Source organism: Erythranthe guttata, chromosome 6 (assembly GCF_056151865.1).
Source record: "Erythranthe guttata isolate IM_541 chromosome 6, IM_541, whole genome shotgun sequence".
NCBI classification, from domain to species: domain Eukaryota; kingdom Viridiplantae; phylum Streptophyta; class Magnoliopsida; order Lamiales; family Phrymaceae; genus Erythranthe; species Erythranthe guttata.
The window spans coordinates 16,428,150-16,445,523 of record NC_142538.1 but is presented as its reverse complement, the minus strand read 5'-3'; the positions used below and the strand labels follow the sequence as shown (position 1 = coordinate 16,445,523).

Genomic DNA, 17,374 nt, shown 5'->3' with positions numbered 1-17,374 from the left:
TATACTATATAAACATACATAAATTTTTATTATATACTACCATGAAAATATATCAAAATAAATATTAATAGCAAATATCAATTTACAATTGATCATTAAATTATGTAATTAATCAGCTAGTCAATTAATATATTTGAAATTTTATTATTCAAACATATTTCTGACTTTTTAGAAATTACAAAATGATTCATAAGATGTCCAGACAAGTGTCGCACAAACATGTCCGGATACATTGTCAAATATTGTAAGAGATTACATCAATTTTTCTGTTCATTTCATAAAAAATAACGTATTTGGTTGTGTTTTTAAATTTTAATTTTTCACAAATGATATTAAATGTTGATTATATTATGTCCTCTAACAATATTATAATAACTAAAATTAAACAAATAAAAAAGAAATATATATATATATATATATATATATATATATATATATATATATATATATATATATATATATAAATATAAATAATAAAAAAAGTGGGTATTGAAAGTAGTACACCGTTGGAAAAATAATAATTTGTCGTTAGGTATTATTCTTTTGCCACCCTTTTCGGATCTTTCTTTCCCCAAATCGAAACACGCAATTTCTCTCTCTCTCTCTCTCTCTCTCTCTTTCTCTCTCTCTCTCTCTAAGAAAATCTGTCTCTCATCTTCCTGCACAGGTTGCTAATCGTTCATGGCGATTCGAATTTCATGATTTCTGGCCGTATCCCATTCGAGGTATTAATTTTCTCTCTCTGCTATTTACGCACACACTGCAAAAAAAAAAAAAAAAATTAATCCACAGAAATGCAAACTCGTTCATGCTCGTATGTGACAATGTGTTAAAAATTGAGTCTACTATGTTCGAGAAACTGTTGTTTAGATCGGTGATTCGATTTGATGTTTCAGTTTTGAAATTAATTACGCTTTCTCCCATTTTCCAGGGTGCATAATTTTTTTTTTAACGAAACTGCTTTGATTTGAATTCTGTGGAAGTGGTAGAAGGTAGAAGAAGAAGAAGGAGAAGAAAAAAATAAAGGGTAAAAAAGATTGGGTCTTCACTAGGAAAAATAGAGTAGTGGAATTAGTGTTCTAGAAACTGATTATAGTTTTATGGGTTTATGATTTCTCAATTGGGGTGACAAGAAACAATGTTCAACAAAATAATGAAACGAGGGCAGAAGAAGCCCTCGAAAGCGGAGGCAATCGAGCCTCCGATGCCGACCTCATCGGCCTCCAACGTGACTGTGAATCACGCATCGCGGCTCGCCGCCCCGTCACCGCCCCCATTGACTCTTGCAACAGTCCCACAAAACCCAGGGGTAGTTGAGGTCTTGCCGATGTTGAAGGATGTACCGATTTCGGACAGACACTTGGTGTTCATCCGGAAAGTCCAAGTCTGTTGCTTTTTCTTCGATTTCACGGATACAATGAAGTCTGCACGAGAGAAGGAGATTAAGAGGCAAACCCTGACAGAGCTCGTTGATTTGGTCCAATCTGGATCGTGTAAAATGAACGAGGTAATGCAAGAGGAGTTGGTGAAGATGATATCGTTGAATATTTTCCGGTGTTTGCCGCCAGCACCCCATGAAAACACAGGCTCTGAGGCTGGAGATCCTGAAGAAGACGAGATGTTCATGGATCCAGCCTGGCCCCACTTGCAGCTTGTATACGAGTTGCTCTTAAGATACATTGTGTCGTCGGATACAGATACCAAGATTGCTAAGAGATATCTCGACCACTCGTTTGTGCTGAAACTGCTCGATTTGTTTGATTCGGAGGACCTCAGAGAAAGGGAGTACGTGAAGACTATTCTTCACCGGATATACGGGCGGTTCATGGTTCACCGACCCTTTATAAGGAACGCGATCAATAACATATTTTATCGATTCGTATTCGAGACTGAGAGGTACAGTGGGGTGGGTGAGTTGTTGGAGATTCTTGGGAGTATTATAAATGGATTCGCTTTGCCGATGAAAGAAGAGCACAAGCTGTTTCTTGTGCGAGCACTTGTTCCGTTGCACAAGCCTAAATGTATTGCTATGTACCACCATCAGTTGGCCTACTGTATAATACAATTTGTTGAGAAAGACTACAGATTGGCCGACACTGTGATTAGGGGGTTGCTCAAGTATTGGCCTGTCACAAACTGCGGGAAAGAGGTTCTCTTCCTTGGAGAGTTAGAAGAAATTTTGGAGGTTACACAATCGGCAGAGTTCCAGCGCTGCATGGTTCCTCTGTTTAGACAAATCGGAAGAAGTCTTAATAGCCCACATTTCCAGGTTCCAGAATACCCTTTACTTGGTACCTAACATAATGTTATATATTATATCTGCGTGTATATATATGTATGTATATACACGTGTGTGTGTGTGTGTGTGTGTGTGTGTGTTTGTGTAAATTTGCTAACCTATTGTGAATATTGATATGAAACTTGAATCTGAATTATATAAATGGCATTTATCTATCTGAACATGAGATTTACGTGGTCGCACCTTATTAAGAACAAGCTTTAGTATATCAGTATCTTAGTTTTTGCCAAGTTAGTTCATATTGGTATATATAATCATTGCATGAATAAACATTCAGATTACTTTGTGAGTGAAATTAGAAAATATCTATTTTCTAGTAGACGTTTTACGTTTATCAGTCCTCTTCACGTGCATAGAGAATGTTGCAAAATTTGAGTTGCATCTTTATCTTGTTCGTCCACATGATATTTTCTTATTGTGTAATTCCATGTATAATACGGAATTTCAGTCGGAGGTTGAAAAATGCTTGCGTCATATGAACTCTCGATTGTATTGATCTTACATTATAAATTGCCACTATTGTACTGATCTTACGTTAAGGATATGGATATCTCAAAGTTATTAGTTGTTATAGCCTATTAGTAGTGTATCATCTAGCTACAATATTGAACTGACGCAATATATATATATATATATATATATATATATATATATATATATATATATATATATATTAGTTTTCTATTCTTAGGCTTGTACTTATTTTTATGCAATAACTAAAAACTATTATATCTGTCACTACCATCCAGTTTGTGGTAACGACACCAACAATCGACATAGAGATGATCATGTTATCAATTTTTGTTATACATTATTGTAGATTATATTCTATTATTTGAAATTATTTATATTCAAGTAATAATCGTAATATTTTTGATATAATTTTTAGATTTTAGTTCCATTTATATATAGACAGAATTTAGAGATAGCTACATAATAGTAATCCTTTTCAATACTCTCTTTTTTACTTTTATGATATTCAATTAGTATTTACAATATATTTTGTCGTAGTATTTAGAATTCAGATACGTATTTATAAATATTTGTTAAACAGAGTATTAGTTGTCAAGTATCGAGTTGCATCTGCTATTCAACATTTTACATTTTCGACCCTCATTCGTAATTCTGTGGTTAAAATTGTCTAGATTTTTCCTCTTTCTGCATGACAGGTAGCGGAACGGGCTCTTTTCTGGTGGAACAACGAGCACATAGTAGGCTTGATTGCAGAGAATCGACATGTTATTCTGCCCATCATATTTTACGCCTTAGAGAAGAATATAAAAAGTCACTGGAACCAAGCAATCAACGGGTTGAGCTCAAATGTTCGTAGAATGTTCCAAGAAATGGATACGGAGCTATTCGAAGAGTGTAAGAGGCAGCACGATGAAAAAGAGGCCAAAAGTGAAGAAGTTGAAGAAAAACGCGTCTCCACTTGGAAAAGACTCGAAGAAGTTGCTGGTCAGATCACTTAATGAGAAGAAAAAAAAAACACGGTTCTTCTCTTTGTAGAGATCTATCTTCATGTGGGTTTTTTTTCTTTCTTTCGAAAAACGTATTTCTACTGCTACTTCTTCTTTGGCTGCTGCTTGATTGTTAATTCAAGGGAAATAGGAATGACTTGCGCGAAAAGCAAAGTGAGAGCTGAAAGAAAGGAAGATAGCAAAATGAAAGAGGAGGAGGTACGAGGACTATTGAAATTTTTTTGCCGATTTTTTTTTTTTCCGCCTTTGTTTTTGTTTTTTTTGTTTTTCTTTTTTTGGTTTTCTTATCCTAATAATTAAACTTTTTTTTTTGTTTATCTATTTATTGGTTGAAATGTTTTCCAACCATTACCACTTCTCCCGAAACAAAAGAATCTGAAAAGAAAAAAAAACGAAGGATGGGGTTCTTGACGAAGACGGTTCAAGAGCTATGTAAATATTTCATTCATCTTTTTTTTTTTTTTTGTGTGTCATTTGATTATAGATTTGTATGAGGTGATATAGGTCTTGTTTTGATTTTAAGTAGCTCGATTGTTGAAGGTGATGTTTGTTTTTTGTGGTTTCTTTTATTGGACAATTTTGTAGCAGATAACAATTTTGTCGATTCTTTCGATCTCAAGTACATTATTGCAATTCTCTTCCGAGAAAAGTCTGCGTTTCTTTTTCTTTCTTTGTGGACAAGAGCTCGATTCGTGTTCGTTTTTCGTATGATCAATTTACGATTTTGACAGATTGATATAGGGACATATTTCGTGATAATTATGCATATTGTGTGTGACTTGTGAGTGATAATAATATGTGTTAATTGTCAAGATTTAATTTGCTTATGTCAGTATATAGTAAGCTATATGTGTGAAAGACCAATCACTTCAAACATATTTCAATATTTAACTTATTTACATATTACCAAACCAAAATTGTAACTATTCAACTTATTTCAATATTTGCATATAACCCCAAGGAAGAGAATTTATTTGCACTTCTATCCAAATCAAAACCAGTTCTATAAACAAGTCCATCCCCTTGTCTCTTACCCAAAAATACCCTTTTCACAGTATAATTTACATCAATTTAATCCATAATGTCCCATTTTAACAAATATTGCAAATTAACTCCATATTTAACACATATATCCTATTAGAGCAGCTTCAATGGGGAGATATCAAAATGGAGCATTAAATATTTATTTGATGCTTGATATAATACTTTGATACTTCTTGAAAAAAAATTCACTCCAACCACAAGTATCAAATAGATTATCAAATTTTAAGTATATGAATAATTATATTTTTAAATGCCACGTGTCAAATAGTGATAAGTTAATTGGGTGGTTATATTTTTGATACCTCATTTTCCAGGGAGTATTTTTGCACCTCGGGGTAGTTGAGTATCAAAATAATTCTCTCTTTAGAGCATCAAAGTGGTAATTTTTTAGTTTGATACTTCATTTAGTGCCTCCATTGGAGTTGCTCTTAACCCCTATTTTCACCGGTACAAAAAAAAAAAAAAAATAGTCAGTAAATTGTTTTTTTCTCTAATTTTTTTCCGGCCACTAACTGGCATTAAATTGCAATATTAAATATTTTCTTCTAAAAAGCAGTCCTACACATTAATATTTATGTGTTCACTGTATTATTAAATATTTTTATCTTTTTCTTTTTCAATTTTTTTTGAGACAACCAAAGCTGTAATAATTTATTGTGTTAACAACAATATTACAGTTTGATACAGTAATATTGTTTGCCAAGACACAATAATACTGTATTTGACATAATATTGCAGGCTCTGAAATAGTAATATCGAAATCTAACACAATAATATTAAAATAATAATATTATTGTGTTAACAATTATTTTATGACAACCAAAAAGTCAACCAATGAAAAAAAAAAGAAAAAAAGAACAAAGTTAACACCAAAAACCGCGGTAACGGTCAAAATTAGGTTAAAATTAATTAATTAGTAAAATTGAGACTAAATTATAATTTAAATCATGAAATTGTGGTGAGTTAGGGTATTAAAAAGTTATGGATAACTTTAGTGTACATGAGAGAGTTTTCCTTAATTTCAAATAAGTGTTGATGTGTATCTTTTTGCAAGACAAAAAATTGATGTTTTTTTAGTTAATGCCTTTTGTCATCGGTGATTTTGCAATTTAACCTGGCAAATAATTGGATCTTGTCAAATTTGATAGTCACATTAATCAACAATTCGTTACATTTCATTTAATTAAAATAATACGTGCACTAAAAGGTTATTGAATATTAAAGAATGCCCACCGCCCCCACATAAATAGAAAATAAAAATCAAAAAATATTTTGGTGACCCACACGAAAGTCTTCGTGTTGCACCCATACCTCACATCTTTTCTTATCTCTCCAGCGGTTGAAACAAGTGAAATTGTGTCAATTGAACTAAGTTCGAATCATACTGCCAAGGATCGCTAAGTCGGATTTGTCACACATGATTAGCCTAGTGTGATTTAAGTCTCTCGTATAATGCAAGCAATGCAATTATACGAGATGTAGATTTATCCAGTGTACCAGAAAATACTAGTGGTAGTGCTTTCTATTTCAATTTTTTTCCTTCTAAATATTAACGTCACAATATCCTTTTCAAGAGACAATGGGACCATCAATTTCAAATTCCATCAACATAAATTGGACTTTTTCATTGAATTTGAAAAACTTTCTTTCTTTTTGTGATTTGTGGAAATATATTTAATTTTTTCTATAGTGAAAAAGAGGGCAATAATGATAGTGAACCACCATGGTTGGTGGTAGTGTACAAAAATAAAATAATTAGAAGAGACAATAACATTGTAGTAGTAGTGGGTGGTGATAATCGAGCTGGCGCGGCGCCGCTCCCAAATATCATGCCAAAGTAGTCACCATCGCCACCGTCATTGGACCCACCACCACCACCATTTGCGGTTGTCGCTCCGGCGGCGCTCCCCTCTCCCCCATATGATATGCTAACACTATTGTCCCTACATTATATTTAAAAAAAAAAAAAAAACTCTTTAGTTCAAATATTCATTTATGATTTTTACTAGTATTAATGCTAGGGGAGATTTTACAGCAATTCGATATAACACATGATACATAATGCAATAAACTCCGTATAGTTAAATGTATCACGTATATGAAATGAAATGCGAGACGAAAAATGAATGAAAATAGGCAAATATTTATGGCCTTGTGGTAGTTGAGTTGAAACCCTAATTTTTGTTTTATCTATAGATATACGAGTGGGGAAAATTAAACTTTCATCCCTCAAATTTACTTCGATTGCACATTTGGTCTCCTAACGTTCACGAAAAGCAGATTTAGTCCATCACGTTTCAACAATTGAACTCTTTTGGTCATTTCCGTCAAGTTTCAGTTAGTAGTAGTAACAGAATCAAGCATGACCGTCACTGTCTTAACTAACAGACTGGCGGTAAATTGACGAAAATGACCACAAGTATTCAACTATTTTAACATGAGGGGCTAAATCTAATACGTGGACCAAATATAAAATCGTGGTAAACTTGAGAAACAAAAAATGTATTTTTACCTATATGATTTCGCGCGAAATAAAGAGTTAAAAAAACGTGTAATATGATTTACGATAAATTCAACGAGTGTAACATAAAATAAACCGTATCACATGTTGATGACACTATAAAGAAACTTTATGAATGGTTGCAAAAGTCCATGCACAAATAAGGTAGCCCCATTTAATTTGAAAAAGACATTTAGATTGGAATAACTTTAGAAAGAACAATTAACATCAAGTGGGATCCATACATGGGAAAATGCATGTGCAAAATAGTTCCTCGGACAAAATTTCTCTCACATCATCAATCAAATTTTATTTTTTCTTTTATGTAATATTTTTGTTTCTTTGGCAAAGAAACAATTTTTAATCTCCATCAATTACAAACACACATGTAGTTGTGCGTTTGTGTGTGTGTTTTTCTAATTTGATGTGACCCCTCAAACATAATTATTACTATATCATAACTCCACAATTCAAATGAACAATCTTACAAAGATTCAATAGGAAATAGGGATAACACGGTCATTTTATCATGAAATAGTTGTCGTTCTGGATAAAATTTATAGTTCTATATTATCTGTCACTTTAGAATTTCAATAGTGCATCATTGATTACTCATTTTCAATTTTACCGTTGTTACTCGTGAATTATTTCAAACTATATCATAACTCCACAATTCAAATGAACAAGCTTACAAAGATTCGATAGGAACGAGGGCTAACACGATAATTTTATCCTGAACTAATTGTCGTTTTGGATAAAATTCATAGCTCTATATTATTTGTATTCTGCACTTTACAGTTTCAATGATGCATTATCGATTACTGATTTTCAATTTTACCATTGTTACTCCTAAATTATTTCAAACAATGATTCTCACAAACAAAACAAATAATTAATTGAGAGAAATTAGAGGAAATAACACTTTAAAGAAGAGGGTTAAAAGGGTCATTATAACACCAAGAATATAAGAGAGCCAGCAAATAAGCCACAATCCAAATTGTAAAGCTTTTTCTTTTTTCCCATAGGGACAAACTTGTTGTCAAGTGGGCCAAGAAAATGACCAAACTAGTGGGCTAAAAGGGGCCCACATTGGCTGTAAAGCATCAAGAATAGAATATTATTACTATTTTCAAGATTTACACACTAAACACCCAAATATAACCTTGGACGTCCCACATTATCCATTATCAAATAAATAAATACTATTTTTAATTTTTTAATATTCTTTGCCATATTATGAGACAATGGTTCCATCCCATTTAAAAAAAATGATTTTTTTTTTGGGTTAATAATTTCACCTTTTTCAATTCAAATTTTGATCTAAAACCCTAATGCAATGATTCAAAAAAAAAAAAAAAAAGTTAAAAACGAGAGCTATGAATTAAAAATGCTAGTAAAATAAATTCACCCAAACAAGCTCTAAAGAAATTTAAATGTAGGTGAAAAAATAGTACCTTGGACCGCCAAGAACACCGGCATTCGCGGTGAGTTGGTCAATGAGGCCGACGGACTTTGGCTCGACGCTGGAGGCCTTAGCATATTGCATGCTGAGGCCTTCACCGGACGGGACAAAGAATGCACCATTTACCATTATGTCCCCATCCGTCCTCCAATTCCACCCGGACCATTCTCCCTCATCCGTCTCAACTCTCTTTGTCACCTATTATCACAATATATGAATGAACAGTCAGTTCAGTTCAGTAGCGGAGCCAGCATAGGGGCCATCAGTTGTGGGCCCCACCACTTTTAAAAAACCTAAATAATATTTTACAAAGAGCTGTTATTATTTAGGCCCCCTAGAAAATATTTTTTTGTGCATTTGGCCCCTGAGACTACAAAATCCTGACTCCGCCACTGCTTAGGTTCTATATTTTCGTTTATGTCATAATAATTAAAATTTTGATGTAAAAACAATGTACCTCCTTAGCATTAGGATCGGTCGGTGCGGTGTATCGATTGCCCTGGCTGTTAATGGTTGGCCTAGCGCTTCCTCCGATCGCATACATTTCCCATTGCGTAAAATCGTTGTTTACAACATGAATGTAGCCTCTCCTACACCTCGGCATCCTCTGCACTAGCCCCTCCCCAAAGTGATTAAACGCTATCGTCACCTACATTTCGTCGCAACCGTCGTTACAACACATCTACTATTTCATATTGGGAAAAAAAGAATTCAAGAAAATCGCAAAAAAAACGAACCTGCATCCCCGAGTCGAGTAAGTACTTATCGTTATGACCTAGTAGCATAACCTCGTCGTGGTGGCTGAAATAGCTGTTGGAAATCGTAATAGCCGTGGACCCCATGATGGCGTCGATCAATCCGTCTTTGCAACGTGACAAAGCGCAGTGATCGATCCAAATGTTTCGCGCCGTAAATAGCGATATCCCATCGCCGTCAGAAGTCCCCCTCCAGCCCGCGTGGCTCGGGCTGGACCGGACAATTGTGTGGCCCGAGGGTGAGCAGTCGTGCACGTGCACGTTGTGGATGATGACGTGGCTGACGAACTGCAGGGTGATGCACCCGTTTCCGGTGATGTGGACGCGGGCCCCACGCCCGTCGATTGTTTTGTAGCTGTTGAAGATGAGCTCGTGTCGGAGCTTGATGACCATGTTGGATTGGAAGATGATCCAGAGGGGCTCGTCTTGGATGACCGCATGGCGGAGGGTGCCGGGGGTCGGGTTCGCCGCGTCCCGGTCGGACGAGTCGGTGACGACGTAGAAACGGCCCCCCTTTCCCCCGAGCGCCCCGCGGCCGAAGCCGATGCCGCAGTCGGCGAGGCGCTGGCGGTTGGCGGCCCAGTCGGGGTCGCAGCGCCAGCAGTCGTCGATTGGGTTCCCGGTCAGGCATTGGGGCGGCTGACCGGGGGCGAGGAGTTGCCGTCTTCTCGATATTGAAGCATTTATACTCCTATGGAGAAAAAAAATTAAAAAAATAAAAATAAAATAAAATTAGGAACTAGTGATGAAGAAATGTTCTTTTCTTTTCTGGGGGGTGAAAAAACAGAGGGGCCCCCCGGAAGGGAAAGATACCATTTTTTTGTGACTGCTAAAAAATGAAAATTAGGAGTGGCAAAAATGTAATAAAACTAGAAGATAGACCCACATGGGGGGATGGGATATTTATTGCAGAATAGTAGAAGGGGAAGAACTCATGAAACAGGGTAATGTGAGAAAATCCAAATTGAGTGAGGCAGAGTTCTTGAATTACTACAAAATTAGGAGCAAATTGCATTACAACACTAAATTCTTCAAAAAACATTAAAAGGAGAATGATGATTGAGCAAGAAAAAAAACACAGAACACCATATGGTAGGTGAAAATTTAAAAAATATACAAAAAGCTGTAAATTTCTACCAAAAGAAGAAAACCCAATTGGGGAATGATCTTGTAGAACAAAACCCAGATGGAAAGTTTCAATCTTTGTGCAAAAACCAAATGGAATTTTTGAGCTCTGTTTTTCAAGAATGCATGACAACAATGCATATATATGTGTATATATATGTGTATGTATATTTGTATGTATGTATATACCTTTGTACCTGTTGAACCACAGCTTCTGGATATGGGTGTTGATGAGGGAGGGTGAGGTTGGATAAAATGGTGGAGGAAATAAAAGAAGAGAGAGAAAGGAAGGAGAGAGAGAAGAACAAGAGAATGCTGGTTTGAGGAAGCATTCTATTGCTAAGAAGGAAAAGAAATAAAGAAATGGGGTTTTGAAGAGTATATGTTTTTTTTTGGGGGGGTTTCGCAGTTTTGTTTTTGTTTGTTGTTTGTAAAGGAGACTCTTTCTTTAAAGGAAGGAAGATATTTCTTGCTTCATTTGATGGTTATTTTGGGGGAAATAAAAAATTATTTGATGATGGTAATCAATCTTATTATTATGGGTGTTAATTTTTGCACTAATTTTTTTTAAGAAAATGAATAAATGAAAACGGTGTCGCTTTCTTGGTAGGGTTCAAGGTTTTTTTTTTTTTTTTTTAAGGGTAAATAGCATTTAACCCCATGTGGTTAAAAACTTTTGCAGATGACCCTCTCGTGTTCGTTATATCAGCATATAATCCCCTTGTGGTTTATGTGGGTAGCTTCCATTAGTTTTCCGTTAAACCTACCCGCGTGTGTCAAACTTTAAGAGTGTCATTTGCAAAAATCAATGGAAAAATGAAAGTACAAGGGTGTCATCTGAAAAAAAAAATACTTTGACGTGTGAAACATGAGATTAAGTTTGATGTAAAAACTAACGAAAGTTTTCCCATAAAGCACAAGAGAATTATGTGCTGATATTACAAGCACAAGAAAATTATATGTAAATTGTAACCATAGGGGGTCAAGTGTTATTTCTCATTTTTTAAGGAGGTTGGTGTTCTTTTCTCCTTCCTTGTAATAAAATGCATTTTGCACTCTTTCAATGTGTCGTTTGACACTTTTCACCCTTTAAATCTTTAATTAATATTTGTATATAAAAAGATTGCATTTGAAGTTATGGATTTTAGATTCATAATAATAAATTAATTGAACTTTGTTTGCGTGGATTCATTTCTTATTTTGATTAATTGCATGGATTCATTTCATCATATATATTTGATTCCAGTTTGCAAATTAATCATTCACAATGCATCTGAATTGAATAATTAAAAATTAATTAGGTTAATTTTATTTTTTATTGATTTTTTTTATTTCTAGAAGTGCAAAATAATAATGTTATTTTCTACCTCCAATCTAATCTAGAACGTGAAAAGTGTAAAAATAAAATCAATATTTTACAAACACAAAAAAGAAAGATACTCACTCAATTATGCGATTGATGAATCTTTTATTGAATTTTGTGAAAATATTTGGTAGATATAGTTGGAAGAAAATATAATTTTCAAATACTTGATAATAAAATAGGTGAATTTTTTTTCTTTTTCTTTTGTAAAATATTTTAGTGTGATGAAAATAATATTTTTTAAATATGTTGATGACATATATTTTTTTTATTTTATTTTTCACTTTGTAGTTTTGAAATAATTGATGAATATAAAAAATTATTTTGTCTAGTTGGTTGATTGGTCTAATTTTTAAATTATTGGATTAAATTTAAAATCCCTTTATATATAAACAATTAATTTAAATACTTTCTCCACTACAAACGCCAGCAATTTCGAATAATACATCATTTTGGATATTTGCACACTCAAATTGAGATTTGAGGGTACAAATTGTCAAAGTGATACCGACATGGAGTCATTATTTTGACGGTGGTTTTTGATACAAAAATATATATTTGGGGTGGACAGTGTAGATATTAATGATTTTTAGGTGTGAATTGTTATTTTATTTTATTAATTTCCTTTTTGGAATTATCTAAATAGGGTGTCTATAAGAACTGGACATGAGTCGGTTTAATTCAACCGACCTACTTTCGAATCATTTTTCAATACGATAATCGAAACTTAACCAATATGTATATCGGCATATTACTTTAACCAACATATATGCAAAAGGCGTGTTGGGGGTTTTCAGTTTTCTCAAAAGTTGGTAGGGCGGATAATAATTTTATGAAATTTTTTAATGGTAAATAATTTAATAAAATTATGATAATATTATTTTTATTAAAAAAATCAAAACTGAAATTTAATATAATATATAAAAGAAATCAAAGCTCAAAAGCTCAAACACCAAAGTTATATACCTCTATATGCTATTTTATTTTTTAATTCATTTTTCTGTATATTATTTTTATAATAATTTAGTTGATAACTCTTAATTTTGAGATTAGGGTTTTTGCTAAATAAGTTTCTTTTTGAATATTTTGATTTTTTGAAAAGTAAGGTAGATAGAATATCATCGTATTGTAATTATATTTAAACAATTAGAGGACCAATAGTATCAATCAACCAAACTTTTTTTTGCAACCGATAAAAAAAAAACAGTTGGCGGCCAATTTTACCCACAATAGTCGGACCGATAATTATTTTCAATATTTAGTAAAATTCAGTTGATCGGGCTGGGAAAATTGGTTGACTATCACCCGACCCGATCCGGTCGGATCCCTACCAGGGGCGAGTCCACCCCTTTGGAAGGGTGGACTCAAGCCCACCCTTAAATTACAAAATTTTCCCTATATTATACCTATATATCTATTAAGCCCATCCAATATTTATTAATTAGACCACCCAAAATCCGAATTAATGAAAAAAAAAACCCGAATTATTATTAATTAGTCAACCCAAAATCCAAATTAATGCAAAAAAACCCCATTTTTTCTTCTTCTCCCCCTTTTTTTCTCCTATTTTCTGATTCTATCACAAAAAAATCCTAATTTTTTTTTGGGGCACTGCCCCCATACCCCTGAAAATTTAAGCCCATTATGTATCACATGAACATCTATGGACTCGCCAATGATGCCGGCCATAACTAGTATCTAGGGTGTAATATGCAATTTACTGTGTTCTTCTTCCCTTTGATTGTTTGTAGACTGTGTGTACTGTGTGAGAGAGAAAGAGGAGATTTACGTATAGAGCATTCCTATCTTGCTAGCTAAATATGCTTTTGGGATAATTAAATAATGTAATGAGATAGATCGATACACTTGCAAATTGCAATGCAATTAATTATAGAACAATCATTAAAAATGGTATTTAATTAGTCACTGTCAATTTTTTTTTCTGAATCTGCTGAACAGACATTTTTTTCTTTTCAGTTTCACATTTTTTCACGGGTAGATAGTGAAAAGGGTAAAACTCAAAAACTACGAGTACTGCTGTTCCTTCTTATTTATTTCGATAATTACTTGTATAGTACGAAAATTTCAACTTCTTAAAGTATCCGTGTTTTTGATGCGTTTTGTGTCCGACACCTGAAGACACCTGCCGTACACCGTATACCTTATGGGACATTTTGTTATTTCTGAAAAGTTAGAAACATATTTGAGTAATACATTTTCAAATATTTTTATTGCTTCCCTAATTAATTACATGATTTAATGATTACTTACAAATTGATAGTTGATTTGTTTATTTCGAATATATTTGTATGGAGATATAAATAAATTACGTATAAATGAAAACTCATATATGTTTATATAGCATATTTATAAATATACCCATATATTTTTAATATTTATACGTTTACCCTAAATTTTTGTATCCCCATTTTCTCAAAATGCTATTTCCCCTTGCACCGAAAGGTGAAATACCTCGCCCCAGGGCTCCCATCCCTTGGCCCGACAAGGATTGATGGAGGAATGTAAATTATGGTAACTTAACGGCCCGTTAAGGTAGCGGAATAGTTGTTTATGTGTCCATGCCGCATAGATAATCAATCACTAATTGCAATGATAATTAGGCTTTTGGTTTTTTTTTTTTTTTTTTACCTTTTCCTAGGTAAAAAGGTACTTTTTTTTTACTAGTTAAAAAATGGTGGTTGGCTAATTAAAGCATGAAAGCAATACTTTTTTTTCATCATTTTGATTATTCAATAGATTCATATATATATATATATATATATATATATATATATATATATATATATATATATATACATTAGGATGGACATGATTAGATGGGAATAATTAGGATGGAGTTAGGGTAAACATACCTAAAAAGGGTTTACTTTTCAATGTTTTCTTCATTTTTAAGCAAATGTTGATTCATTTTCAATAAGCATGATTAGTGCAAGGTATTCTTTTGCATGGTCCTATTAATATATACTTTTAAATTAATTTAAGATTTTTATTGTAACCATGAGAGAATTAATTGTATCAAATAACATATATATATACACACCATATATATAGCCATATACTCATCGTTTGGCAGAATTAGATGAAATTGAATTTCCTACTTATTAATCAGTTGTTTAGTTAGTAAGATGTGCGATTTCTTAATTAGATCTTGCAATAAATATATTACAAGCTTATATAATATATAATTTATCTATAAAATCTCTTATAATTTAACGAAATAAAGATATACTTCCAAGGATAAAGTTATATATACTTTTGATCACCAGACGGGGCATATATATGATTATCAGAAGTTTTATACATAATTTCAATTCCGAACCATATTTTTTTTTCCGGAAAATCACTAATTTCATATTATGAATATATTAATTTAAAAATCGATATATTTCTATGAATTGTATAAAACTAGTAATTCACCCGTGCGATGCACGAGATCAATTTTTTCAAAAAAAATATTTTGGATAAAATAAAACGAACGAAAACTTTGAACAGTTGACATACATGTAAATAATACAAAATATTCATTTGTTTGTGATTTACCTTCATATTCGCTGAAAATCTTTTGTCACACAACATTGCTCGTAATTTTAGTTATATCGCCCGATTTTGAGTTGATAATTATTTTTTATCTCAAATCTACTTTTATCTCTGGACATTGCGGCGTACAATTGCCTATCCATCCTAATATTAACACTAATATTCCACTAACAACTACTACTACTAATACTAAAACCAACATTGATAATACTAATACCAATACTAATATTAATACTAAAATCAACACTAATAATACTAATATTAATACTAATTTTAATATTAATACGATGATTAATACTAATAGTCTAATACTAATATTAATATCAACACTAATATTAATAATAATACGCCACTTCTAATATGAATATTTAATGTTTAAACTAATACGCCAATACTAATAAGAAAACTAATACTAATACTAATGCTAATGCTAATGTTAATGCTAATAGGCCAAGACTAATATGAATTTGAATACTAATAATAATACTAATAATGATAATAATACTGATATTGGTATTGATACTGATACTAATATTAATTTGATACGAATATTAATACACATACTGATACACATACACATATTGATACTGATACCGATACCGATACCGATACTGATACTAATATTATTATTAATATTTATACCAATACTAATACCGATACTAATATTCATACCAATATTCATACCAATAATCATACCAATACTCATACCAATACTCATATAGATATAGATATTGATACATATATTGATACTGATATGGATACTCATACTCATACTCATACTGATGTTGTTATTGATAAATACTAATACTGATAGTGATACTAATACTAATACTGATACTAATACTGATACTGATATTGATACTGATACTCATACTCATACTCATACTCATACTAATACTAATACTAATACTAATACTAATACTAATACTAATACTAATACTAATACTAATATTAATACTAATACTAATACTAATACTAATACTAATACTAATACTAATACCAATACTAAAACTAATAATAATATTAATACTAATACTAATATTAATACTAATACTAATACTAATACTAATATTAATACTCATACTCATAGAGATCTCCCTCAAATTTCAGTTTGCAATCTCAACAAATCCGTAATCGAGACCTACTTCATAAAAATCAATCTCGTAATATTGTACGTCGATTTCTTTTCATTGGAATATCAAACCATTTTGTTTTAGGGAAAGAGATAATTTCTCTAAAATATTTTTAATGATCCAAAGAATACACACACATAATGTCCTCGTTGGATTGACAACATCGATTTTCACATATGTATATTTTACAATATATTTCGCACATTATTTTTAATGTGTTTTTTTCCTTCCCTGATCAATGTAGAATTTTTGCTATATAATTTATATATTTCTCTAGTTAGTATAGGTTTTTCTGCAAAAACATTACTTCTAAATCCTAATATGCTTGCATAAATAATTATTCCTATTTCAAAACATACAAAATCAAATATTGTCACAAATACATCTAGGCACAATGTTGCTAATATATCATAATATTGGAATTACAGTGAATGAAGAAGGGTGAATCTAATGTCATGTATGTACATAAAGATTCAAAAGATTAACAGCAAAAAAAAATTATGAACGTACAAACTAATAATATTTTACATAAATATTAAAAAATGATAAAAATAAAAGAATTATTACGATACGTACAAATTAATATTGTAACATAAAAATATAAAAACTAAAGAAGATTTATTTAAATATATTCAACAAATTATATAAGAATCT

The 17,374-nt window shown here is 32.1% G+C and overlaps 2 protein-coding genes across 4 annotated transcripts; one reads left to right on the top strand and one right to left on the bottom strand.

The window, feature by feature from the left end:
- Nucleotides 1–497: 497 nt before the first annotated feature.
- On the top strand, nt 498–4,429 carry LOC105963461 (serine/threonine protein phosphatase 2A 57 kDa regulatory subunit B' beta isoform). Of its 2 annotated transcripts, XM_012987867.2 has the most exons (3): nt 498–725; nt 932–2,269; nt 3,469–4,429. In XM_012987867.2, exons 2-3 carry the CDS (start codon nt 1,139–1,141, stop codon nt 3,769–3,771), a joined length of 1,434 nt encoding a protein of 477 aa, XP_012843321.1. In that variant the 5' UTR covers nt 498–725; nt 932–1,138; the 3' UTR covers nt 3,772–4,429. The 2 variants fall into 2 exon arrangements, with proteins under 2 accessions (XP_012843321.1, XP_088676103.1); XM_088819977.1 differs by lacking the exon at nt 498–725 and having other exon boundaries at nt 996–2,291.
- Nucleotides 4,430–6,466: 2,037 nt separating this feature from the next.
- On the bottom strand, nt 6,467–11,167 carry LOC105963460 (putative pectate lyase 18). Of its 2 annotated transcripts, none has more exons than XM_012987866.2 (5): nt 10,856–11,167; nt 9,524–10,232; nt 9,244–9,435; nt 8,779–8,984; nt 6,467–6,767 (listed from the first exon to the last, which is right to left on the bottom strand). In XM_012987866.2, the coding sequence occupies exons 1-5, from the start codon at nt 10,996–10,998 to the stop codon at nt 6,509–6,511; spliced, it is 1,509 nt and encodes a 502-aa protein (XP_012843320.2). In that variant the 5' UTR covers nt 10,999–11,167; the 3' UTR covers nt 6,467–6,508. The 2 variants fall into 2 exon arrangements, with proteins under 2 accessions (XP_012843320.2, XP_088676102.1); XM_088819976.1 differs by having other exon boundaries at nt 10,864–11,001.
- Nucleotides 11,168–17,374: the final 6,207 nt, after the last annotated feature.